The 26,450-nt window shown below is 44.5% G+C and overlaps 1 protein-coding gene across 4 annotated transcripts in view; it reads right to left on the bottom strand.

The window, feature by feature from the left end:
- Window positions 1-24,958, bottom strand: part of LOC137342487 (KH domain-containing, RNA-binding, signal transduction-associated protein 1-like) — a 31,964-nt gene extending 7,006 nt beyond the window's left edge. For 3 of the 4 annotated variants that reach the window (XR_010967275.1, XR_010967277.1, XR_010967276.1), the window contains exons 1-9: window positions 24,799-24,958; window positions 17,099-17,220; window positions 15,745-15,861; window positions 13,250-13,396; window positions 9,731-9,852; window positions 8,489-8,717; window positions 7,323-7,390; window positions 5,298-5,356; window positions 2,263-2,442 (exon numbers count right to left, since the gene is read on the bottom strand). Coding sequence is in view for 1 of the 4 variants with exons in the window: in XM_068006376.1 (XP_067862477.1) it covers window positions 2,345-2,442; window positions 5,298-5,356; window positions 7,323-7,390; window positions 8,489-8,717; window positions 9,731-9,852; window positions 13,250-13,396; window positions 15,745-15,861; window positions 17,099-17,220; window positions 24,799-24,889 (1,053 nt within the window). In the remaining 3 variants the exon portion in view is untranslated. Of the gene's footprint in view, window positions 1-294; window positions 2,443-5,297; window positions 5,357-7,322; window positions 7,391-8,488; window positions 8,718-9,730; window positions 9,853-13,249; window positions 13,397-15,744; window positions 15,862-17,098; window positions 17,221-24,798 lie in introns of those variants that run through there. The other variant, XM_068006376.1, reaches the window with a different exon arrangement.
- Between the last annotated feature and the right edge of the window lie 1,492 nt (window positions 24,959-26,450).

The raw sequence follows: 26,450 nt of genomic DNA, 5'->3' as shown, positions 1-26,450 counted from the left end.
CGTTTTGTTCACAGATAACATGCTGGCATAAACAAGTCCGTTATATTTATTTTAGCAAGATGAAACCGTCTTTTTTATTTCACCGTTTCTGTACATATTAACCATGATTTGCCAAAATCCATGCAGGTTTTCTTTTAACTTTCAACTCATCCCAAGGACTTTAACCAAGCTAATTTTTTTGCTAAATGAAATCATTAGAACACCGAGGTCTTTAAAGTTTATATAGTGAAAATGTTTATTGTACTGCAGAAAAAGAAGAGTTTTATATTTCTAAGGAAAAGAGGGAATTCAGAGTTTAGTTCTATACAAAAGAATTGAACTTTATTGACAAACTGCTGCAAACGTGTTTGACAAATGTTTAGCTACCTATTTAGGCAAGCTCACACAAGGAGTGTTATGCATATTTATGTCCAGGCACAGATTTCAAGGACAACAGACAATCGCGGTTATAAATTTCCAACTACATACATGAACTCATTTTAGCTGCAGTGTCCCTTTTTACATTAGCAGACACACCCTCTCGAGAATTGCCATAAACACAAAGAGGGGAAAATATAAAAATATGAAGCTAGGGAGATGGGGAGGGAGAAATGAAACTGAGAAATAAACCCCTTTAACTTCTACAATTATGAGACCCCCTGGTGGACCTAATTATCCTGGTAAAATTCTAACTCCAAATAGCAGGGGAAGTTGTCAAGTGTGTTTGAATAAAGGAATCCCAGCTACCCCCCACAAAGCTATCTGCAAATGGCAGATGAGACACAACTGAAGATACTCTCTCTGTTACCGAGCCTTCCCCAAACAGTCATCTAACTGGGATGTCACCAAACACTAACTACACTTTTTGTTTATAACTGCGGGGGGTCGGGGGTCAAAGCTGCCGCATCACAAGAATCCTGAAACAAAAAAGTGTCATTGTCTGTGGCCGAGATACCACAAACCATCCATCTGCTGAGTAAATGTAATGGGGTGGAGGGGGGGGCGGCCGTATTCCTTTCTACATCACTAGAGCTCAGTACATCCTGAGAGAACAGCCGTACTGCTTCTGGGGTCAGGGGCACCCCAAGTGAAACTGCACTCAGCCAGGAAAGAAATTCAATTCACCCCCACACATCAGCCTAAACAGTCACTGACGCTGCAGCTTCTGTAAAGACATCAGAACCAACAGGGCACCACACACCCCATGGCAGGACTGACAATGTTGCTGCAGCTGCTCCGCCAGCAATCTGAATTTAATGAAAGTAACTGCAAGGGAATGTGTGGGGATCCAGTGGCTGAGAGCAGCGAGCAAGGGCCAGGTGATTGAGAATGTACCTGCCTGGTGTGAATACTGTGCAATTTGGATAAATTGCAATCCACAAAGTACACATTTATGTAATTTCCATCATCAACCCCACCCCTTCCCCAGAAGACAGACATTCTATTGGGAGAACAGGATCAGCTGTTCTTTGTACTGAACAAACCCACACCCATGCACAAGGATTGTGACCTGTTTTTGCAAGCCAGTAGCAAGATTAAAAAAGAACTATTTGCAATTGTGACAAATCTGCTTTTCACTATCAGAATTAAAATCTTTTGCACGCGGGGACTCTTCTACTGAATCACCAACACGTCAACCTCGAAGGGGTCTTTCATCAACAAAAAAAATCAAAATCAAATGTACTCAACATCCCGTTATAAAAATCCTAAACATTTGCTCTCCTAGTTTTGAAGTACTTCATGTGACACCAAAACATTGTCCGATCGGGCTAAAAACACTGGATTTATACTGGGCCCCAAACACTAAAAGTGTAGGTAGTAGCAAAATGACCGGCAAAGCAACTTTAATAAAAACAATTCTATAAAGGAGGCAGAGGGTGAATGGAATGTGGTGAAGATTCGATTTGACAGGTTTGAAATGCAGCTCATGTAATCCAATGGGATTCTGCAACTTCAAAGATCATTTAAACATTGTCTGAACTGAATCAACAGAAATAAGTCATGGTAAACAAGTCTAAAAATACCTACACAGCAGAATGAAATTCAAATGGCAAATAAAAGCCATCTTTACACGTACATGTAAATTGACAGATGCGTCAACAGTATAAAAACAAGAACAAAGCATTCTAATCATATGGATTTAGCTGGAACTTGCTGCCCTCTAATTTATTGAAACATATCATGCCAGAGTTGCACTACCATGGGTTTTAATTATCATCTAAACATGTACATAAACCAGTCTGCCCAAAAAATGTCCAGAGTAGAAAACAAATGGACTATTACTTGTCTCACAGTTGATAACAAGATGGTGACCACAGAAGATTGAAGCAATTTATAAGGACACACACGTGGTCAGACGTCAGCCTTAGTATCTCCCATAGGGATGTTCTCTGTACATTCCCTTCAGTGGCCTTGCCGGTGGTGCCTTCATGCTTGGTCGCCCCGAGTTCCAATCCTCCTGTCCTGTAAAAGAAAAGTAGATTTGCATTACACAGAGCTTGCTTTTTGCAGAATAAACTACACTGACACACCCCTCCATCACTGCCCCACATGAAGAGCAGTCACATAGTAAATGTGCACAGACACCAACAAAAAAAACCACTCAGATTCCCTACTGTTGCTGTACATTAACTTACAGGAAGTTTAACACACTATAGATCACAAAAAGACCATTTTTCCTGGGCCCCAACTATCAGCAACTCAGTAACCCTGTAATCAGGTGCAATAGGGATCAATTTGCCATTTTTCACATCAGATGAAATGAAAGTCATGCAGGTGTAATCTGTGCCTCCTGGTACACAAGCAGCTACAGACTGACACACCTGCTCTCTCACTTACAATAAAAATTTAACATGTAGCTTTAGATGATTTACCAACCCTTAAAAAGGAACTGTAAAATAGCATTAGTGGCAGCAGCTTGAATCAAATGAAATCCACTGAAAGCATGGATCCTGCATCAGGACTGACCCAAAGCATTTAAAATGGCTTCCAATCAGTGCCTTACATTCCCTCCTCACACTTAATGGCAACTTCAAACATCAATGTAAAATTAATAAAGATGGCCAATCCCTGCAGTGAATCGATTAATGCACTGAAAAAGAACAAGTGTATAATAAACAGCCAGCGTTCAATTGGATAGGACACTGTTACCCTACTGGGTTGATGGGTGTTGGAATGAGATTATCCTTTAGCCTAAAAGGAAGTGTAACCAAAACCTGACGTTTGCTACAGCAAGATGGTAAAGAAAAATGTCCCAGAAATCCTGATTGGATTTACACCCCAAACCGCTCTGGGAAAATTTTTGGGCTCACACTGGAAGGGAAATACAAAAATCCACACACTAATTTAATGAATCTGACTTAGTGACTAAGTCAGTGACCTGGGAATGGTAGATTACACAGGGAAATAAAAATCAGAAAATGCTTAACACTCAGCAGATCAAGCAGCATCTGTGGACAGAGAAACAGTTAACGTTTCAGGTCAATGATCCTTCATCAGAACTGGGATTATAGAGGGAAAGTTGGGTTAGCAGTCAGGCTGAAAAGCTGAAGCCAGGCAGGAGCTGATGGGACAGGAACATCGCCAGTCAACTCCAGCTCACTCCAATCAAACCCGCTGCTTTCTGGTCCTTTTTGTTGCAGAAAAGTATTTAAATAGATCAGTTGAACCCCTGCACTGTGTGAGCGTGAACACACACCTGCAGTAAACGTTCTGTGAAAATGTGGTGCAGCACAATTGCTCATAATCTCTGCCCACAGCCAAAACCACTGAGCCCACATGGGGGAAGGAGGGAAGAGAGTGAGCCACAAGATCCCAGGCTGTCTACATCTCCGGTCTTCACAGGTCAGGGCCTTTACTCAATTCAATTACTCAAAAGCCTCAAGGCAAATAAAACCAATCCCAGTAAAAAATATCACTGGATTAATGGCCCTCAAGCATTCACCAGAAATCGCACACTACTGCTGCTAATTAATACATTTAAGAATCTGCGCCAAATATTTTCACCTAGGTCGGGTGTGATGCCATCAATATTAAAACACCGTTATAATGTACTCCCACTGCATCAGAGGCCCGTGCTAGTCGTTCCTTGTATCAGGTCCAGGAAAGCTCAGCACTGCAACAATCTGTAGTGAGAACCCGCTTCAGGCTCGAGGTTTGATTATGATAAAAACTTGTTACAGGACAGCACCGGCAATGTCAGTTAATTAGCTAACCAGCTACTGAAATTCATTTAACATTAGCTGAATCTGGCAATTTATACTCTTACTGCAGCTTGATGAAGTTAGGCATTAGCTTTCTTACCAGAAGAGATGAGATCAGTGAGAGCACCCCTTCTCACCAAGAGTGCAGTCACTAGTGAGCAGCGAATCAAACATTTGGCTGCACTTCTACAACATCAGATCACCCACTTGCTATGCAGAACCAGTGAATTTAAGGGTTATACATTCCCAGACACTTGCTGGATTTCCAATCCAGCTAAAGATGGTCAAAACTAGGACCTGTATCGTCCAACATACAACCAGTGAGATTAGTCTCAAAAGGAGGGAAGAGAGGAGACAAAGCACAGGCCCACAACTGGGGAATCAGGGAGGAGAATATGTGTGTGTGGAAATCAAGCATACTCCCACACAGCAAGTGTACCTACCAGGGAAGTATTATACTAATCCCACACAGCAAGTGTACCTACCAGGGAAGTATTATACTATTCATGTGGGTGCAGTCAGTTGAAATTTTCAAGACAGAGACCGATAAGATTCTTGGGTAAATGGAGCTGAGATACAGATCAGCCATGATCTAATTTAATGGTAGAACAGCCTTGAGGAGCTGAACGGCCGCCTCATGTTCCTGTACAACAACTCGAGGATATTATATCATCCTATCAGCCCCCTCCCAGTTTCTCCAGTAACCCAGTGGTTTTACAGCTTAGTTTTTGAACGTACCATCTCATCAGGGGCAGATGAGATTGCAATGAAGGGCCAAATACAGCAAGAACAGACCATGGAAAATTGAGCAGTTTGACAAGTTGTGTGTAATGCTTAAAGACTGAAAGCAACATCTCCCAGGGTTGTTGGCGAATAAAATAGCAACTCGGCAAAGGATTCAATTTACAGCATTTTAGACAGCTACACTTGGTACAACTTGTAATAAAACCACACTGGACCACATTCAAACTCTTTCAACAAAGTACTAATTCACCCCAGTTGCTTGGCAATCACATCAAGTTTACAACAGTGAGGCAGAAAAATCAATTATGACTGACTTTCAAATGCATATCAATCCAGCTTTGGACCAGCTCCAAAGAAATATCTCCCACTCACCGTAATCCTCATAGGTTTCCTGCACTTCTCCGTGTCCATAGTCAAAATATTCAGCGTCACTGCAAAAAGAAAAAAAAACACAAAACTCTCGTCACGACGCGACGTATCTGAATCTTTACTGAGTGCAGGGAGATATTTTTGCTTATTTGCTTTTTTGTTCCATATTAAATTGGGTAATGTGCCATTACAAAATTCATGGCTTGTGTTTAAATAGCTTCTCCCCACAATGATTGGGCTATCAGAATTCTGGAGAGTCTGCACACAATGCAGATCTAATCCCAATCATAATCTAAATCCTACCATGTGATACATCTGTAGACTGAAGTTGCGGAATGCAACAAGTAGTATCTGCACCTGAGCAAAGCACTTCATGTTAAGTGTGGCGCAAACCTCGTTGGGTCCTTAGTAAACGCCACACATCGCCCGTAGGAGTTTAATCTATAGTCTTCATGGGGGCTTCATCAAGTGCTAGGGCCTCTCAATCTTGCCCCATGGATGCGCCAGCTTGGGGTCGTTCCCCTTTCCAATTCCAAGGAGGAACAGCAGCAGAAATGGACCAGAACCACATAGCTACTCTTCAGCTTTGACACTTTAAACATAATGCCAGGTGAAGAAATTTTCAGCATTATTGCTTAGGTGTAAACTCAAGATTAGCAACCATCCCCTTGACCAGCTGCCTTTAACATAGCTCCTATGTATTAGAGTGGAGATGTACTGGGAAATGATCCATTTTCTCCAGTTGGGCATCCACTCAGTCACAAAGTCAAGTATGGTACAGTCAGGTACACTAATTCTTCCCAACTCTAGAAGCACTCCTGGCTGCACCAGTTGGACCACTTCCATTTTCTACACCAGTCATGCAGATAGCCTCAGATTGCTAATGGTTGTTTTTCAGGCTGGATGGAAGTATACAGTGGTGTCACCCAAGGGTCAGTATTAGGACTGACCCTTGTATACAGTGAGGAAGATAGTATCAGACTTCAGGAGGACATAGACACGTGGCAGATGAAATTTAATGCAGAGAAGTGTGAAGTGATACATTTTGGTAGGAAGAATGAGGAGAGACAATATAAACTAAATGGTATAATTTTAAAGGGGGTGCACATACACAAATCTTTGAAGGTGGCAGGACAAGTTGAGAAGGCTGGTAAAAGAGCATATGGGATCCTTGTTGTTCCCCTTAAGAGCAGAGAAGGTTAAGGGGAGATTTAATAGGTGTTCAAAATCATAAGTTTTGACAGAGTAAATAAGGAGAAACTGTTTCCAGTGGCAGAAGGGTCGGTAACCAGAGGACACAGATTTAAAGTAATTGGCAAAAGTTATCTGGAATGCACTGCCTGAAAGAGCAGTGAAAGGAGATTCAATAGCAACTTTCAAAATAGAATTGGATAAATACTTGAAGGGGTGAAATTTGCAGGGCTATGGAGAAAGGGACTAACTGGATAGCCCTTTCAAAGAGCCAGCACAGACACAATGGGCCAAATTGCCTCCTTCTGTGCTGTATCATTCTATAATTCCACGCTAACTGCACTGTCAGGACTCATGCCTACTTGGACTATGGTTCGATGGGAGCAGTACCTTCATTCTAGAACCCAGGTCACTGACGCAGGACAATGCAGCCACACCCAGTTCTCAGTGTCTTTTAGGAGGAGAACTATATGTGAATACTTCAACAGGTATGAGTGGGATTGAAGAGATAGTTCCCTTCTGGCGTCACAGTATTAGGATAGCCTGCATCACTGTAACAAACATCCTGGAACAAGGTCCAGGTAATGTCACATGAACCCCACACTCACTTGTGTGGTAATCAGTCCAGATTACCAACTAACAGTCTCCATTGGCAGGCTGTGAATAATTACAATAATGGAAAGACGCCACTCTACAACCTGCAGTCTACGAGATTGAAGTACCAAACGTAACTAATATTTGATGAGTGCGAGTGCACCCATGGGCTGAAACAAATTTGCAGACACCATACTTGGCTTCCACTGCACAGAAGGTGCAAAAATCCCCAACTCTACTTACCCCTGGGATTGGTCATAATAGTTTTCGTAACTGTCGTAATTCTGTTCTGCATACCCATCATCATAGCCCTGCAATGTTTAAAAACAAGTTCTCTGTTACTCCCACAAGCATATCACATTCACAACATTCATCATTGCTGATTTAACAAGACTTTTTTTTTTAAGACCAGAGTCTTCACTCCCCTTGCACAGTGAGCAATAACTTGCATCAGAAATTCTAGGTCAGAACAGGTCCTTTCATAATTAAACATCTGCAATGCTACTATTTAGAGCTATTCAATTACACAAGGGAAATGAGACCCAGGCACAACTACTTAAAACTACACAATACCCAAAGCTAAAATGAAATCTCATTCATCTCTGCTGTATCAACTCAGGCATAGCGATATCTGAAGCACCAGCTTGGGTGCAAGCAACCAAATTCTGCACTGGCTATTTATAAAAATGCTACATAAACCAAGGAATGTGGTATCTGTTTCCATTACTAAATACGCCATTAAAACACTGGATCTAGATTTCCTGCCTTTATAAACACTTAACTACACTTTGCACAAATATGATTAGATGCCAGACTGTAAAAAAGCTTCAATTAGTTCGAAAGAATCACAGCTCTTGGACACAGAATCTGAATCAGATACCCAACTGTTCGCAGTCATTATAGGTATTAATATCTGCCCCAGTGAGTCGGGTTTGTACAGAACTGCTATAAAGGATGCATTAGGCCAGATTAGCAGGAGCACAAAGCTCAGTACCAGTTACACTGCCCGATGGTTTTATTTAAAATCTGACATTACAGACATTTCCCAAAATCCTGGGATAGATCAGTCCCTTCTCTATGGAATTACAGCTTTCATTTTAAGCACTACTTTGGCTCTCAATCCAATGCAACACAGAATAGCGACTCATCCCACGCTAGCATGGTAATACATTAAACTCTGCTGCTTGACCACTGGGGAACAAGGAATATATAATCAGTTACTAATAGCACTTTGAAAACAAAAGAATTACGCATGGGTTTTAAATAGCATTTAAAGTCGACGTCATAGGCTGCATCTCCAATTGGCCCTTCAGAGTATTTAGACAGGACAAAACATGGGCCCATAGCTCATACAAAACGTGGCTCAGTCACACACACTAATATTCACTAACATATATTCATGGTCTTACATATTCATCGTAGCTCTCTTGAGCAGGTGGAGGGTGCAGTGGCTGCCTGTACGCTGCAGGTGCGCCGCGAGCACGAGGCGCTGGGGCACCCCTCTGTGCCGGAGTGGCACCACGCCCACTGGTCACTTCCCTGCGTCCTCCGGGTGCCCCCCTGACCGCTGCTCCACGTGTCATTGCACCCCGCGGGCCGTACTGCGGAGAAGGAGGTGGTGGTGCCGCACCACGGCCCCTAGAAAGGAAAATTTTACACTGAGAAACAGAAGGGCAAGTTATTGTCAATGTGCGAGGCAAACCTCCTTTACCACGAGTCCAGATAAACAGAGCAGACGCATCAAGGCTTTTTAATCAGCAGACTCCAAGTGAACAGCTGTTCGGACTTATAACAAATCCTTTAGAATGCTATCGTTTGCAAGTTGATGACATGTACTTTACCAGGTACAGGTTAACAGGTAGTGCTGCCATTTCACCCTCCTTAAAAAGTGACTGCACCCTGCACAAAGCATTTTTCTGTACGTAACACTTAATATCTGGTACAACTTATGGCTCATGACTTATGTTGTTTATATCAGGCTAGTGGACACAGGCAAGTCAGGTAATGAATCCTCTAACTGCTCAGAAGTACTCTTATATGCAAAAGTGGAATCTCTGGTGTGTGGTAGCATGCAAATCCCACAGCAGAACCAGAAAGATGACTAGGCAAGTAAACTAACTCTCACTCACGAAGACACAGAAGGACTGAAAGGAGAGTGACAAACAGAATATAATGTCTGGAAGCATTCATATAACAGCAACGATGGGAAATGTTTCTGGACACAAAATAACATTTAATATTGCAGTGCAATTTAATAAAGCACCACAAGAAAGTTGTTAAAAGATACTGAGTGTAATTGAAAGTTAACAGACTAATATTCAGTTCACACTTAATATCCTACAATCAGCTTTGCTTCTCCACAGACAGCACACCCGTCACAATGTAATGTACTGCAGCAAGGTGCAGAAGGACACTCGAGGGAAAAATCCGATTATCTAGAAGGTGCGCACGTGCAGGTGGGAACCCACTCCATGCTGAGTTAGCTGATTTGAACTGGGCCAGCAGTTAAGAGGATACAATTTACCTCAGCGTGCCTAGGTAAGGAAGATGGGGGAAAAAAAAACCAGCCCTTAACACTTGAACTGTAAATTTGTGTTTCAGATCCGCAGCATTGACTGCCCTTTCAGCCCAGGTCATTTTGGAACCTTTACCTTGCAAGTGGTACAGGCGGAGCCCCACGGCCACGTACACCTCTCCCACGGGCTGCCTCTTGTCCACCATTTAAGTATGCCAGCTCAGTTAGCTGCTCCTGCCTTATTTCATCGTTGTAGTCCTGTTAGTACAATTAAAGAAATTATTATAGTTGTTACCCAATCACCTCAATAAACCAACTACAGACAAATTACAGTGTTACAGCAACCCTTCAACACCACGGCCTGCACGGTCCAATTCTTGATCCTGTGCCAGTTCCTTCTGCATCTCACAGCTCTCTAACCAAATCAGTGCAGTATTTGTATCTCTTATTCTCTTGCCTACATTTCACTGGCGGGATCTTGTGGCGAGTTTACTCTTTCTTCCTTCACCCCCCCCCCACCACAAACAGACAAACCTCAAACAATCTGGTTAACGACAGATTCTCCACATCCTGCAGGTTTACAGTTAGCAACTTTAGTTTAAAGGCCCGTGGTAATATCAGTTGATATTTTCCTTCTCCTGCATGAGTCAGAACATTCCCAAAATTAGCGTAATCCTCAACTTCCTGAACTCAATGCCTCCATTTTAACTCGCACCCACTACGGGAGAAACCAAATTCCCAATCACCATCAAAATACTGGGAGCCTTAGCCTAGACAGCTCGCAGCAAGAATCAGCCGTAGGGATAAAGAATAGCACCCGTGCACACCCACTGGATGTGGGCTTAGGAACTCTAAAAAGGTCAAAGTAGAGTTCCCCAAATTTACACACTGGTGTTCATTAGGGATCTTCAGCAATGGGTTAGATACTCTGAATAGTATATGTCATGCTAAATTCTATCACGATCAATTGATAGATGTCCAATCTTCATATCCCCTCGTTAGTCTGTAACAGTGACAACTATAGCTATGTAACTGCACTAAGTCCCCTACAGGATTATAGTCCTGCTCAACCCGCACTTCATTCATCAGTGTTTATGAAGGCTATCAATGCAAGATACGTATGGGTGTACTCACTTGACCATCACAATTCTAATTAACTGACTGAAAATGAATGTAATATTGAATTATCTGTTGCCATTCTAGCTTTAACAGGTACTTCAGAACAAAAAATTCTCACTTCAGCTGGCAGAATACCTAAAGATGCATCAGCATTAAACCAAATGCAATTATGCCGCAATATTTAGTTTGGCATCACTGCCCCTCCCCCCCCACCCAACACGAGTACATGCAGAGTACAACAGCTTGCATTTATATAGCGCCTTTAATGTAGTAAAACATCCCAAGGCGCTTCGAAGTGTTAAACAAAATTTGACACCAAGCCATATCGAGATGTTATGACAGGTGACCAAAAGCTGGTTTTGGCAGGTTTTAAAGAGTTTCTTAAAAAGGAGAGAGGAATAAGTGGTCATTTGGTACAATATTGTGGTGTTAGTAAACAGCAAGCACTTTACCAATAGGGAGATCAGGAGAAAAAATAATGTACAAAAAAATTGTATGTACATTAACTCGTAGAACATACAGTAGCTCCACAACCAAGCAACTGGACAGGGACAGGAAGCAGAAGCTAAAGTCCCAAGATGAGGATTTTTTTTTAAAACTAAAACTCCATTGAAGGACTAAGGTCCATAGTACACCACCATCACGGCAGCAAAGACGATAAGGCCAATTAAGAACAGCCTGAAGGAAAAGCTTGATCAGAGAGGTGGGTTTTTAAGGAGGAACTTCAGGGATGGAAGTAGTGATTACGGTGATACCAAGCTAGAGTTTTAAAAGCCTTTGATTGCAAGATGAAAGGAAACTAAGGGAGGCAAGAAGTTGCACAACTCTGAAGGGAGTTAGGGTGGGAGATTGCCTGCTGAGTCTTGAATTCAGCAGTGAGGTTGCAGGGAGGTGGTTTACAAATCCCCCCCACCGCTAAGTCTTGCTTTCTCACGATATCTTATTCCATTATTCATTCTATGCATTTTTTAATCTCTTCCCCCCAGTGTATGGCAGCACAACAAATAATGGGTTTTTCCATAACAGCAGTAAATTGATCTATATACTTTCCCTTCCTGTGGATGGGGTTTTGAAGATCTACATTAGAGCAGTCACTTCAGAATAGAGGACTGCCTTTTCTCCAGACTTGTTTCTCTGAACATATTTAACCCCAATGAGCTGACGACATGCAGTCACTGCACTAGTGGCATACACACGAGGCTCTGCTCAGCCTGACGATGACATTAACTCCTGCACTACTTTCTTCTTTAGAACTGTTCGGGGTCTGGGGGGAGGCCACTGACATAAGCTGAACACAATCTCAATACTTGCAGAAGCACCTGCTGTAATCCTGGGGATTACCTGTCTCTCACACACGTTGCTATGAGAAATCGGATCACAGATCACACACTGTCGTTTGAGGCTGGGGGGGAAGCAAACAGAGAAAACACACACACCAGCTCTACCTTCCTATCATAAAAGAACTTGTCCGACATACAAGCAGAACCAGTAATTGCGAGAACCACAGGCCAGCCAAATTGAGTCTTGCGACGGGATTAACGAGCTTTTCAATTAAGCTTCCATTTCAACTGCTCATTTACACAAGCTTGATCCAAATAAAGCAGGTTCTCCCAGTTTGAGTCCAGACTGATGGGATGAAATGCTCTTTCCTGCTGTAATACGAGACATGCAGATGAGATTGGGCACTTGACCGGGTTCCCAAAATGGGAACTGGCTTACAACCCAGTACTGCCCATAACTCTGCACCAACTGGCAATGTCGGGGATAGCTGATGTGGGGAATTGCAGTATCTTATTGGGCCCTCTTCTCAGGTTAAAGTACATGGTCAGGACCGAACTTCACTCTGGCCTTAACCATGCTGTCTGAGAGCTGGGAGTGTCACACATGCATGAAATGGAGAAGTGTTCCATTTCATGGGATTAATATCTCACTTTCAAAGCACAATTTAAAAAAAACAAAACCAGTAAAAATGCTAGTATGTAAAACTGGCCTTCAAAAGTAGGATGAAGTTTTCCCCCACAGAAACATTCCAACCAACAAGAATTATGACAAAACTCGATTTGCAATGAATCCTAATTAAGCTGACCTGCTTCAATCAGGAGGTCTCACGTCCATGCATACTGATTCCAGTGGAGCAAAACGGATATTTGCAAAATTTAATTACCATGTGAGAACATCGAGTTAATTAGAACTTATAACAAGATTTGAAAGTTATTAAATGCGTATTTAACAGACAATGTAATTGAGGGGAAAAAAAGTCCTACTGGCTCCCTGTCTCAGACTGAGTGTGATACATTCACACAACTTATAAGCCTTACCAGCATCATCTGCTTTTTTGTGATGAGAAATGAACCGTACTCACACCGCATTTAGTTCACTGATCATTTCAGATCAAGACAGACTCAACTGAAAAGCAGGATCAAAATATAGTCACACTTCAATGCAATGGGGAAAGGGAGAGACAAGTGAAACCCATACTTGGAAACATGGCTGTAGCCTGAATCTCACTAACATGAGAAGCCTTTATGGGACTCACAGGAATAAGGAATTTTTTGAGCTCCTCCATAGCATGGTACATTCGTGAATAGGCCTCAGTTGGGGGTGCGAAGACTTCAACAAGAACATGCAGATCACTGTTCAAGTGTGCATACTTAGCTTCTCCTCCTTTACGGAGCTCATCTTCCTAATGAGACAAAGAAAAATCCATTAGTATTTCATCTGAAATTAACAATAATTACCGAGCACCACGCACATACACTGGAATTAATCAGTTGGCCAAATTCCTACTATTTGTTGATAATACGTCAGACCATTTCATACAAAGCACCAATTGAGGCCCCAAGACAGATCCCTGCGGGACTCCACTAGTCACAGCCTGTCAAAGTACCTACCCATTATCCCTACTCTGGCGCCTTTCGCTCAGCCTAACCAGGTCTGTACTTTTCCCTCGATTCCATGGGCTTCTATCTTAGCTAACAGTCTCTTATGTGGGACCTTATCAAATGCCGTCTGGAAGTCCATATAAATAACATCCATTGACATTCCCCTGTCCACTGACTTTTTTTTGAAGAGGTGACGAAAGTAATCAGGTTTGTCAGGCATAACCTACCTTTCACAAATACATGCTGGTTCTCTGATTAACTGAAAATTCAAGGTGTTCAGTCACCCTTTCCTTAATTATAGACTCCAGAATTTTCCCCACAACAGATGTTAGGCTAATTGGTCTATAATTCCCTGGTTTCCCACTCCTTTCTTAAAAAGCAGTGACATGTGCAATTTTCTAATCTAGAGGGATAGTTCCTGAATCTAGAGAACTTTGAAAGATTATAGTTAGGGCATCTGCAATGTGCTCACCTACTTCCTTTAAAACCCTGGGATGGAAACCATCTGGTCCTGGGGATTTGTCACTCTTTAGTGCCATTATTTTCTTCATTACTGTTGCTTTACTTATGTTAATTTTAATCGAGTCCCTTTCCCCAATTCAATATTGGTTTTCTTGGGATTTCCGGCATGCTATCCTCTTTTTCTACTGTAAGTACTGACGCAAAGTAATTGTTCAACATGTCCGCCATTTCCCCGTTGTCAATGACAATATCCCCACTTTCAGTTTTTAAGGGGCCAACACTGCTCCTGACCACCCTCTTTTTCCTAATATAACCATAAAAGTTCTTTGTATTGGTTTTGATATCCCTTGCAAGTTTCTTTTCATACTCTCTTTTTGTAGCTCTTACTATCTGTTTTGTGACCCTTTGTTGATCTTTGTATCTTTCCCATTCGTCAGGATCTGCACCATTTTTTGCCTTTTTGTATGCCCTTTCCTTATGTTTTATACTGTCCCTTACCTCTTTAGTTGTCCATGGCTGTTTTTTTGGCGAGTAGAGTTCTTGCCCCTCAGGGGTATAAACCGATTCTGTATCTCGTTAAATGTTTCTTTAAACATTTCCCACTGATCATCAGTCGTTTTACCCATTAACAGATTTGCACAGTTTACTGTGGACAGTCTCATCCCTTTGAAGTCGGCCTTGCCCAAGTCTAGAATCTTAGCAGTTGACTCACTTTTTTTCCCTTTCAAACACTACATTGAACTCGATCATGTTATGATCGCTATTGGATAGATGTTCACGCACAGTTAAGCTGTTCACTAAATCTGGTTCGTTACTCATTACTAAATCTAGTATGGCTTGCCCCCTTGTTGCCTCGAGGACATACTGCTGTAGAAAACTATCCTGAACACAAGAAATTCACTACCTTTCTGACAGTTGCTAGTCTGCTTTTCCCAATCTATGTGAAGGTTAAGTCCCCCATTAAGACCACTATGCCTTTGTTACATGCTTGTCTAATCTCTGCATTTATACAAACTAGCACTTCAGAGCTGCTGCCAGGGGTCCGATACAACTCCTACTATAGTCATAGATCCTTTCCTATTTCTCAATTCAACCCATAAGGTCTCTGTTGGCTGCTTACCTCTAGTTATATCCCCTTTTATCATTGAAGTGATTTTATCTCTAATCACTAAGGCTTTTCCCTATCTCTCCTATAGACCTTATAACCCAGTATATTTAGTTCCCAATCCTGACCATCCTACAGCCATGTCTCAGTAATAGCTATCATGTCATACCCTCCAATTTGAATACAAAAGCCAATTGTAATGTCCCTGTCAGCACTTCAACTGAGATCGGACAACAGTGTCAAGTGGGGATCAAACTTGACATTCCCTCTTCTGTGAATGGCCATGAATCAAACATATATAAACTACAAATTCTCATGCCTAGAATATTTCAACACTGACTCACTCAGCTCACTGTCGGAGCTTACAAATATTTTAAAGATCTGAAAAGATTGTGCAAAATTGCATTAGCCATTCTATAGGATAGTTCCGTTCAACTACATGGAGAACTTCTGCAGCCCGCATAAAATGGCCTCACTCATCAGGTTCTGTACAAATCACCAGGGGCACAACCTGCCATTTCAATGAAACTATACAATGCTTATTACACAGTGCATCGTCCCTTCCCAGCACGGTATTCTCACCTTAGCCTTATCTCTCATTGAGCCTTTCCCAAGGATGGACATTTTTGTGCCGGTTTCTTCCTGTAGCCTCTTTAGTGAATTTCCTCTAGGTCCAAGCAGTTTCCCTACAAAGTTGAACTGCAAAAGCACAAAGTTAATGCGGAACCACAGTATCAGACAATAAACCAGACTTTAATACCAGCCGCCTTATATAATATATAACTAGCCAAGCAACACACACATCAAGAACTGAAAATCAGTGCTTTCTACACCCCCCCGACCCACCTGATACATTTGGCTCGAGTATGGGGAAGAGGAGAAAGATTTCCCAAGCTTCATCCCAGATGCAACAAGTCCCCAAAAGAGACAGTCTCCAGTTTACAATCTGCTTGTAGATTAGGCATGACAAAAGACATGCCATATAGCCATTTCACATTTTCAACAGCCTAACATTGAGGCCAAGTTTGTGATTTATTTAATTTAAACAGTCTTCCTCTGAAGTGCTGCCAACAAGAAAGTACATATACGATGTAATTGCACCATGGCACCAGTGACTTATGATGCATGAAATAGATGCAGGATGGGTGTTAGAATCATGGCAAAATGCCTATACACAGCACACACCATGCTGCCACTGTTGCAGCATTTTTACTGGTACAGTTAGATCAACAGCCAGAGACCCTCTCCCCTGGGGGGTCTTAATCCCTGTCACCAGTCTTAAAAAAAATGCTCCTTAAACCTCCATCTGCAGGAGACCCAGACTAATAATGTAAAAAGCAGCCAGAGACTTTTGCAATCTTGTCCCCTTACCCCCGCCCCCCCCCCACCCATGAATGGCATCCTGCTCACCCTCTGTGCTTCACGTGCTCTTTCTCGGAAATCAGATCAGTCAGCAGACGGCTCTGCAATGAAGCTCATATCTGCCCCCACAGCCACAATACGAGAACGTTGTGGAACAGCACTGCTTCTCTGAGGCTGAAACAATGCTGAACACAATGGCACTGATGTATGTACAATTGCACAGTGCCACCAGTCACACCCCTCTCTTTTCTAACTACAACAGGTAGTGCAGGACTAACTACTACAAACTAGTTAGTAACTTTTGAACACTAAGGGAATCAAGGGATATGAGGGATCAGGCGGGAGAGTGGAGTTAAGGTAGAAAATCAGCCATGATCTGATTGAATGGCGGAGCAAGCTTGAGGGGCCGTATGGCCTACTCCTGCTCCTATTTCTTACGTTTCTTATAAACTAAAGAATCATCAAATAAATCATTTTCCATCCCCCCAATCCAAATCCTTGCCTGCGAAGCATCAGAATTGTAAAACACGGTTTTAACTCTCAAAGACATATGCAGTGTAACAGAGGCCCTTACCTTTGGGAATTGTGCGATTGGTATCAGACAGCGTTCAGAAAGCTTGATGTTTTTCTGTGTCAAAACATCAAGAAATCTCTTTTCGTCCTCTTTCTTCTCTCCTTTCTGAACCTTTTCAATTTCTGTAAAATAAAAACACAAAAATATTTAGAAACGACCCTACCAAGCACGATAGAACGTTCACAATACAAACTTTACATACCTCTACTCATTTAGGACCAAACATTCCTACCTGGTCAGAGCACATATAATTCACTGAAAAGGTTGTGAATACAGATGAACATGGAATTGCTACTGAAATTCCAATTTCTAACTAATTTCAAGTTGCATTTTATTCTAGTCATGTGTTCAACCAAACCTTTGACAGTCCAATAATTTGCGAGCACCAAGATGGGGGGGGTCTCAACATCTGAGAGTGGGAGGGGTTTCATAGTACTGAGGGGCGAGTCTGGCAGTGTCAAGGGTTACTGGAACCTGACAGCCTTGTGGGAGAAGGATACTAATGGGAATGGAACCCAAACTGCCGTGGTCTCTTTCAATCATCCACCAAATCCCTACCACCTTCCCAGCAATCATCGAGCAGAGAATCACATACCAGGGGTGGACAAGTTCCAATGTTTAATAAACTTGAATTTAAAAATACTAACAAAATTACCTCACCGAACAATCAAAAGTCCTTTGTTTATATGAAATTTCCAAGTTTTAATATTAAAAAAACCTCCAAAACTGGGTCAAGATAGCTTTTCAAACAGTTAACCACAATCAGCAGCACCTGTGATAACATGAATTGCTCAGAAAACATGTTAATAAATTTAATGGTCCCCCCTGAAATAAAACTTTGATAATTAATTTTCTAGATTCTTTCAAAGTCTTTTGGAAAAAGGAAGAAATTCAAAAGTTCAAAGGATGGATACACCATTCTAGCCCTGCTCTAACTGACTTGGATTGAATCACAAAACAGGGATACTCCCACTGTCCCTTTTATCTAGTCAGTTGCATGAGGCAGGCATGGTGAAATAATTACATGGTTTCACTCCAATGTGACATGGCTTCACAAAGAAGCATTCACTAAAACCACAAAGTGGAGGAGTCAGGGCAGAATATTTAAATAAGTAACAATCTAGCATAGCGACTGACTCTTATCAAAGACAGGTAGCAGCACAAAATGAGCCCACACCTCAGAGGACAGCAAAAGAGAAACATTTTGCACATCATGCAGCACAAAGCACACCACAGAAAGTAATTAGGCCGTAGAGTTCCCTCCCTCCACCCAAACGGAAGACTCCCAGTTGATGTGTACACACTCAGCCAAGGAGCATGTGAGCACAACAAATGCTTTCCCCTTGCTGGACACATTCAGATGGAGTAGTGACGTCTCAGAAGAGATGAACAGCCCACCAAGACTCTGTCCCCAGCATTCATGGAGCTAACTCCCAGCAAGTTTAATGATTTCAAAAAAAGGATGAAGAGGGGAAAAAGACGAGGGATCATGCAAAAAGGCACAAACTGCTTCTCATGATACAAGTAGCTATCCGTTGTAATGGACAAGACTATCGCATACTTCATGGACTGGAGAATTGCAAGTGTTTCACCCTTGTTCAAAAAAGGGTGCAAGGATAAACCCAGCAACTACAGGCCAGTCAGTTTAACCTCGGTGGTGGGGAAATTTTTAGAAACGATAATATGGGACAGAATTAACAGGTCACTTGGACAAATGCGGAATGATTAGGGAAAGCCAGCACGGATTTGTTAAACGCAAATCATTTAATCAACCTGAGTTTTTTGATGAGGCGTATATGGACTTTCAAAAGGCATTTAATAAAGTGCCACATGGTAAGCTTATCATCAAGATTATGGCCCATGGAATAAAGGGGGCAGTAGCAACATGGGTACAGAATGGGCTACGGGACAGGAAACAGTAGTGGTGAACGGTTGTTTTTCGGACTGGAGGGAGGTATGCAGTGGTGTTCCCCAGGGGTCAGTGCTGGGACCATTGCTGAGAGGGAAAGAGGAGAGAGAAGTGATTTGGGTGTACAGCGCACAATTTCAAAATTGCAGATGTCACAAAACTTGGAACTGTAGTGAAGTGAGGAGGATAGTGACTTCAAGAGGATATAGACAGGCTGGTGGCATGGGCAGATGAAATTTAACAGAAAAATGTGATGATACATTTCGGTAGGAAGAACAAGGAGAGGCAATATAAACTGGTGGGCACAACTCTTAAAAGGGTACAGGAACAGAGCGATCTGGGGGTATACGTGCACAAATCATTGAAGGTGGCAGGGAAAGTTGAAAAAGCAGTTAAAAAAAGCACACAGGACCCCTGGCTTTATAAATAGAGGCAGAGAGTACAAAAGTATGGAAGTCATGATGAACCTTTATAAAACACTGGTTCGGCCACAACTGGAGTATTGTGTCCAGTTCTGGGCACTGCACTTTAGGAAAGATGTGAAGGCCTTCGAGAGGGTACAGAAGAGATTTACTAGAATGATTCCAGGGATGAGGGACTTTAGTTACGACGATAGACTGGAGAAGCTGGGGTTTTCTCCTTGGAGCAAAGACGGCTGCGAGGAGATTTGATAGAGGTGTTCAAAATCATGAAGGGTCTAGAACCAGAGGACACAGATTTAAGGTGATTGGCAAAAGAACCAACATTAATACGAGGAAAAACCTTTTTACACAGTGAGTGGTTAGGATCTGGAACATACTGCCTGAGGGGGTGGTGGAGGCAGATTCAATCATGGCCTTCAAAAAAGGGAACTGGATAAGTACTTGAAAGGAAAAAAATTTCAGGGCTGCAGGGATAGGGCGGGGGAGTGGGACTAGCTGGACTGGGCTGAATGGCCTTCTTCCATGCTGTAACCTTTCTATGATTCAAACCATTCGCAAGATATTTTCAATTAGCCTCAGTCCAATTCAGTTACAGTAGAATCCCTATTCTTGTGGGGCATGCCATATCTAGGGATGAAATCAAACCCCCGCCCCCCACTGATGATGGAAGTTTAAGATTATCGTTAAATTTGGGCCAACTCATGTGTACATGAACCGGAAGACTTCCTGCCCTACACAAGGTGGCTACTGGAGCAAGCACCAGATCGATCCTGGCCTCAGCATTAAAGTGAGTTTAATGGTTTCAATGTGCTAGGTGATTACAACTAGCCTTTCAGTTAGAATTAATTCCTCTCTATGCTGGTCTGCAATAGATAGCACGAACTCATCACTCCAACAAGACTGCGTGCGATGTTAAAAATTAATAACACTCCCACATGCCTTGAAACACCAGACACATAGTATCAATGTAGTGGGTTTTATCTTGCACTAGATCTCTACCTCACCATTCTGTGTAAAATGATGTACTTTCTTCAGAGAATAAAAAATGTTCTTCCAGTGATCTGTTTTTACATACTCGATGCTATAGCTTTGATCATTTATCCACTTTACACTTTCAAGGCACATACGCGCATTGAAGCTCAGGAAAATGCCATGAAAGGTGATCACTGTTCACTCAGCATTTTAAAACTACAAACATTTATTCTTGTTGCCGATGTATATTATTCATTCTTACTGCATCTGTCCACTGTATACTGGTTCAGATACAGGATACTGTACAGTCCAGTTCCCATTCCAGCTGTCAAAGCTTGTCAATCAGGATCACATATAAAGTCATACAATTTTAATGTGTTTATTACCCACATTGGCTGCACAGAACGTACCTGTCGAGTCACAGTTACCTGCAAATTATTGCTACCCAAAGCAATAATCAGAGGGCAGAATAACCCAATCTTCCTTTTAAAACACACCCCCCGGCAACTATTTTGTACCCCAAGTTAAAAAGTTACCAGCAATCAGTCAATACACAGAAACTGAGGTAAACAATTCTCTTTATTAAAGCACTGGGAGAGGAACTTCACATATCCAAGAATTATTTTACATAAAATTACATAATGTACAGCACAGAAACACCATTCGGCCCAACATGTCTGTGCCGGTGTTTATGCTCCACACGAGCCTCCTCCCTCCCTATTTCATCTAACCCTATCAGGGTAAAGTCATTCATACCTCAGATACATGAAGCAGGCTTCGGCTTTACATTGATACAAACCATCAAGGATAACCTCTGCTGTGAAATTGGTTCAATCGAATGTGGGTACATACTTTAACTTTGTACGGACTCCAGTGAAAACTGAAACTTGTACAAATGACTAGTTTGTTTCAATAGTGGGAAAGCAGCATAGGTTTCCTTTGTAGCAGATGCTGTTGTCTGATGAGGTAACCCCAAAGACATGTACTAAAATAGTATATAATAACTAACCACAGCACTGGCTAAGAAACATCAGCACCTGTATTGCAAATCTTCAGTTTTGTAGTCAATGTCAGACAAGAACACAGTCCCAAGAGCCATGTGATGTGTCAAGAATGCAGATCAGAGTGCCACCCTGCTGCAATCTTTCCTACACATGGAATGATAAACAAGCCGTGCACTGCAGGGACACCAGTCATGGAATGAAGCTATTCAGATCTGCTGATAGGTTGGCAAGCATTGTCACTGGCAGTAAATCCTATTTCAAACAAACAGCAAAACTTGTGACCAGCATTTGCCCCTTATTGTAGAAGGCCTTCACTACATACTGTTCCAAAAAGGTCATATATACACACATTATGTATAAGAGACAAGGCTCAAACTGACCCAGGACACAGCAAGTATATCTTAAGTTATGCACAGCTGCCCCATTAGCATTAGAGTACTGATGCAATACTCCCCTCCATATAAAGCAGCATATCTTACAACTCGCTGGGAGCAGCACCACAGGAGATCCATTTGAATTTTCTCGATTTCACACATGCACGTTTATGTAATTACATCCATTATGGAAAGCCTATCTTTCACAGCTAAGCCTCAAGACAGCTTTGCAGTCAGGAGGGAGAGACAAGAAACAGAGAACCATTTTTAACACCGTTATCAAGCAAATCAATTGAACACCTAAAGCCTAGATATGTGCAGATGAAAGTCTGATTTCACATCTACCTAAAAATTCAACAAAAAACTTGTCAACTGGCTTTTAGTAGCAGTACTCCAGCACTGTGCAGATTGCACCACTTCAGTACAGGCATTCTGGATCAACAACTGCAGAAAGGTGAAAGAAACCCTGCTTAAAGCAGGTTCAGATAACATTGATTTTATTGGAAAATCACAATTTAAATACAGCTCTTACAAACTGCTGCAACATGGGTGACAGTATAACAAAAAACACAGTAATTTGAACAATCCAGTCTATGAAGGAACATTAGCCAACCCATAAAGTAAATTGTTAGTGCCGTTGATATCGTTCATATATCGTGCATAAGCAGCAAGAGGCTGTGACAGTGAACTTGATTACAAAGTGTAACTTGAATCAAGTGCCCTGCTCCTTAAATGAGATCCAGACTTGTGTATTCGGTGATACTGCCATCAGCACTGACTTAAACACTGAACATGATTTAGCTCCTACAACCTCAGCAATACAAACAAATACCAAGCACAATATGGTGACCTAACCACAGTTAAAACAGTTATCTGCCTTCAACAGAATAACCTAAACTGGCTAATAAAGAAAACACTCAACAGGCAGCATCTATGGAGAGGAAGGTTGGGTTAGCCTTTAAGATCGCTGACTTTTTGACAGAATAGGGATTTGTTACAGCTGAACAGCTTATAAGGAACAAAGCCAGGGGAGGGGAGAGAAAAAACAGCCTGTGATTAAGTGGAGGCCAGGAGATGACAGAATTGATAATGGTATGACAAAAGGAGGCAATAATGCAAGAATTATAGAAAGAGGAGACCCAGAGGATGCATAAATGGTTACAGGGCAGCAGAGTGTGGAGGGAAGTATGGAAAATCTGGCAAAGCGGAGAATGCTCCAGGTGGAAGAGGCAAGTGCAAACCAGCGATATGAACTCACATCAGGGTGGTCCATACGCCTGCCGTTACCAGTCAATGGATTATATTGCCCACTGCAAACTGCCAAGTGCAAAAATTTGTTGAGAGTCAACAGATACAAGTCCGATAATGAAAGTGCTGCCATCTCAAACCTGCTTGCACATGAGGAAACAGCTAAACCAGACTGTTTCCATCATAACTATTTAATGAACTACAAATAAATCACAAGAGCATCCAGTTGGTTAAATTCACCAACACACAGCAAGGTGAATGTAACCGCTGCGAATAAAGCAGAAATAACTATCAGCTAAAAATTCCTACATGTCCAAGGGAGGAGCCATCACAAATTCACTTCACTGTGTGATTGACTGTGACAAATTCACTGTGATTAATCCTTAATCTCAGTACTCTACATTAACCAACAAAAAATACAATTCCAAGTGTACTGTATACAATTAATCTTACATAGGGCACACATTTCCAAACCACAAACGTTTGGTCATGCATTTCAGTCGCCATGCTGTGAAGCAAGTTTCTGATCCCAAATATATCATAATATATAATTAACTGGTCATGAGCAGATAAAGTTCATATTCTCCATGAATCAACTTGCCTTTGATGAAATAGCAACTTTGCATAATTCATAACATGTCAGCCAAGTAGCTCAGAGGGTAGCACTCTTGTCTGAGTCAGAAGATTATAGGTTCAAGCCCAACTCCAGGCTGACAATTCAGTGCAGTACTGAGGGAGTGCTGCACTGTCAGAGGTGCTGCCTTTCAGATGAGACATTAAAACATCTGCCCTCTCAGGTGATGTAAAAATCCCATGGCCACTACTTCAAAGAAAAACAGGGGAACTCTCGCCAGTGCCTTGGTCCAATATTTATCCCTCAACTAACATCACTAAACACAGATGACCTGGTCTTTAGCGCATTGCTGTTTGTGGGATCTTGCTGTGCGCAGATTGCCTGTCCGTTTCCTCCAACACTAATGACTTCACCTCAAGAGGGACAAGGTGAAAGGCGCTGAATAAATTAATTAAAGCCCAGGCCCCGTCAGCCCTCGGTGGCGCTGCGCACCGTGTGTTAAAACACCGGGATCCTCCCCCCCGACAGGCGGCAGCCTCACAGGCCGGAGACCCTGTCCCCCGCGGGGCTCTCCCTCCGGCCGGGCGCTAAGCCCAGGCCCCGCGGCCCCAATCGCGCTCACTCCGAGAGCATAATGGCGACCTGGACCGACGCCAACTCCACCTCCCGTCCGCCGGGCCGGCATCGAGCACGGGGGGAGAGGGTTGGAGGAGGCCGGCATCGAGGGCCCGGAGCCCGGGGGGGGGGGGGGGGGGAAATCGAGTGGGGACGCGGATCGAGGGCCCGGGATCGAGCGGCGGGGGGAGGACGGCGGGGGGGAGGACGGAGGACGGAGGACGGGGGGAGGACGGAGGACGGGGGGAGGACGGAGGACGGGGGGAGGACGGAGGACGGAGGACGGATCCCCTCCCCCTCCCGGCGAGGCCCAGGCGCCGCTCCCTTTGTTCTCAGCCGCGCCGCCGGCCCTTGTTGAGGAGCCGGCACGGCGCGGGCCTCGGGCTCACCCCGATCGCAGCCGCTGCCGCTCGAGTCTTGGGCCCCGGGAACCGCTTCCTAGCGACGCCCCGTCAAGTAAACCGGGAGTAAAAGGCCGATCGCCGGCCAGAAAGTGGCGCGCAGGCCGCCGCTCGGGCCCACGTGCTAGGCCCTGCTGGTGGGAGGTCGCCCGCAGCCGCCGCCTGCCCGCCGGTCCCTCACCTGCCGACAGCAGCCGGGTGGCGTGCACGAAGGACGGGTCCAGGCTGTCCTTCTCCGCCATGAGTTCGGGCAGGTACTTGTCGGTCGCCATGTCTGCTCGGTCCGTGCGCTTCGCCTCGCTCCCGCTCGCCGTCTGCCCGCGCCTCCCAACCGCCGCCTGACTATCACCAGCCCGCCGCCCCGCCTCACAGCGCATACCCGGCCCCTACTGGTCAATCCCACTGTCAGTCACACTCACTGTCCAATCACCTCCGTCAGGGGTGCTGTCAATCAGGAGTTACGCGGCCCACATCCGTCACCCGCCCCGTCACTGACGCATCCGGCCAGTCCTATTGGGCACCAAGCCCGTCAATCACACGCACCACAGCGCTCTGATTCGTCGCCTCGGCTGTCAATTATGTTTATGACGCATTCTGATTCGGTATCATCCACGTCAATCAAGTGTTCCCGGTTTATTTACGTCACTTTCAGTTAGGCTGTCAATCTTCATGATAACAGTCGATGTGGCCTTTTCCCCATGTCGGCCCTGGCCTTTTGGAGCCGCTCGGGCCGGAGGGCGGGCCCGGGAAACAGAGGCGGAGCGAAGGTATCTCCCAACCAAGCGAGCGGGACAGGGAGAAAGCGCGCCTCACAGGGGCAGCCGTCAATCACACCGAAACCCCGCCCCATTCGGTGTCTGACCGTCACTCGCCTGTCAATCACACGGAAACCCCGCCCCATTCGGTGTCTGACCTGTCACTCGCCTGTCAATCACACGGAAACCCCGCCCCATTCGGTGTCTGACCTGTCACTCGCCTGTCAATCACACGGAAACCCCGCCCCATTCGGTGTCTGACCTGTCACTCGCCTGTCAATCACACGGAAACCCCGCCCCATTCGGTGTCTGACCTGTCACTCGCCTGTCAATCACACGGAAACCCCGCCCCATTCGGTGTCTGACCTGTCACTCTCCTGTCAATCACACGGAAACCCCGCCCCTCCCCATGACGTCACCGAACAATTGTCAGTCAAACGGTGAGGAGCCTGCGAGAGTCACAAAAATAAACACCCGTGGGATGGGGGCACCGGCGGAGTCGGGGCGCTGGGCACCGGCGGAGTCGGGGCGCTGGGCACCGGCGGAGTCGGGGCGCTGGGCACCGGCGGAGTCGGGGCGCTGGGCACCGGCGGAGTCGGGGCGCTGTGTACCGGCGGAGTCGGGGCGCTGGGCACCGGCGGAGTCGGGGCGCGGTGTACCGGCGGAGTCGGGGCGCTGTGTACCGGCGGAGTCGGGGCGCTGGGCACCGGCGGAGTCGGGGCGCTGGGCACCGGCGGAGTCGGGGCGCTGTGTACCGGCGGAGTCGGGGCGCTGGGCACCGGCGGAGTCGGGGCGCTGTGTACCGGCGGAGTCGGGGCGCTGGGCACCGGCGGAGTCGGGGCGCGGTGTACCGGTGGAGTCGGGGCGCGGTGTACCGGTGGAGTCGGGGCGCTGGGCACCGGTGGAGTCGGGGCGCTGGGCACCGGTGGAGTCGGGGCGCTGGGCACCGGTGGAGTCGGGGCGCTGTGTACCGGTGGAGTCGGGGCGCTGTGTACCGGTGGAGTCGGGGCGCTGTGTACCGGTGGAGTCGGGGCGCTGGGCACCGGTGGAGTCGGGGCGCGGTGTACCGGTGGAGTCG

Source organism: Heptranchias perlo, chromosome 26 (genome assembly GCF_035084215.1).
Source record: "Heptranchias perlo isolate sHepPer1 chromosome 26, sHepPer1.hap1, whole genome shotgun sequence".
NCBI lineage: Eukaryota > Metazoa > Chordata > Chondrichthyes > Hexanchiformes > Hexanchidae > Heptranchias > Heptranchias perlo.
The sequence above is the reverse complement of the archived record's forward strand: the minus strand, read 5'-3'. Positions and strand labels throughout refer to the sequence as shown.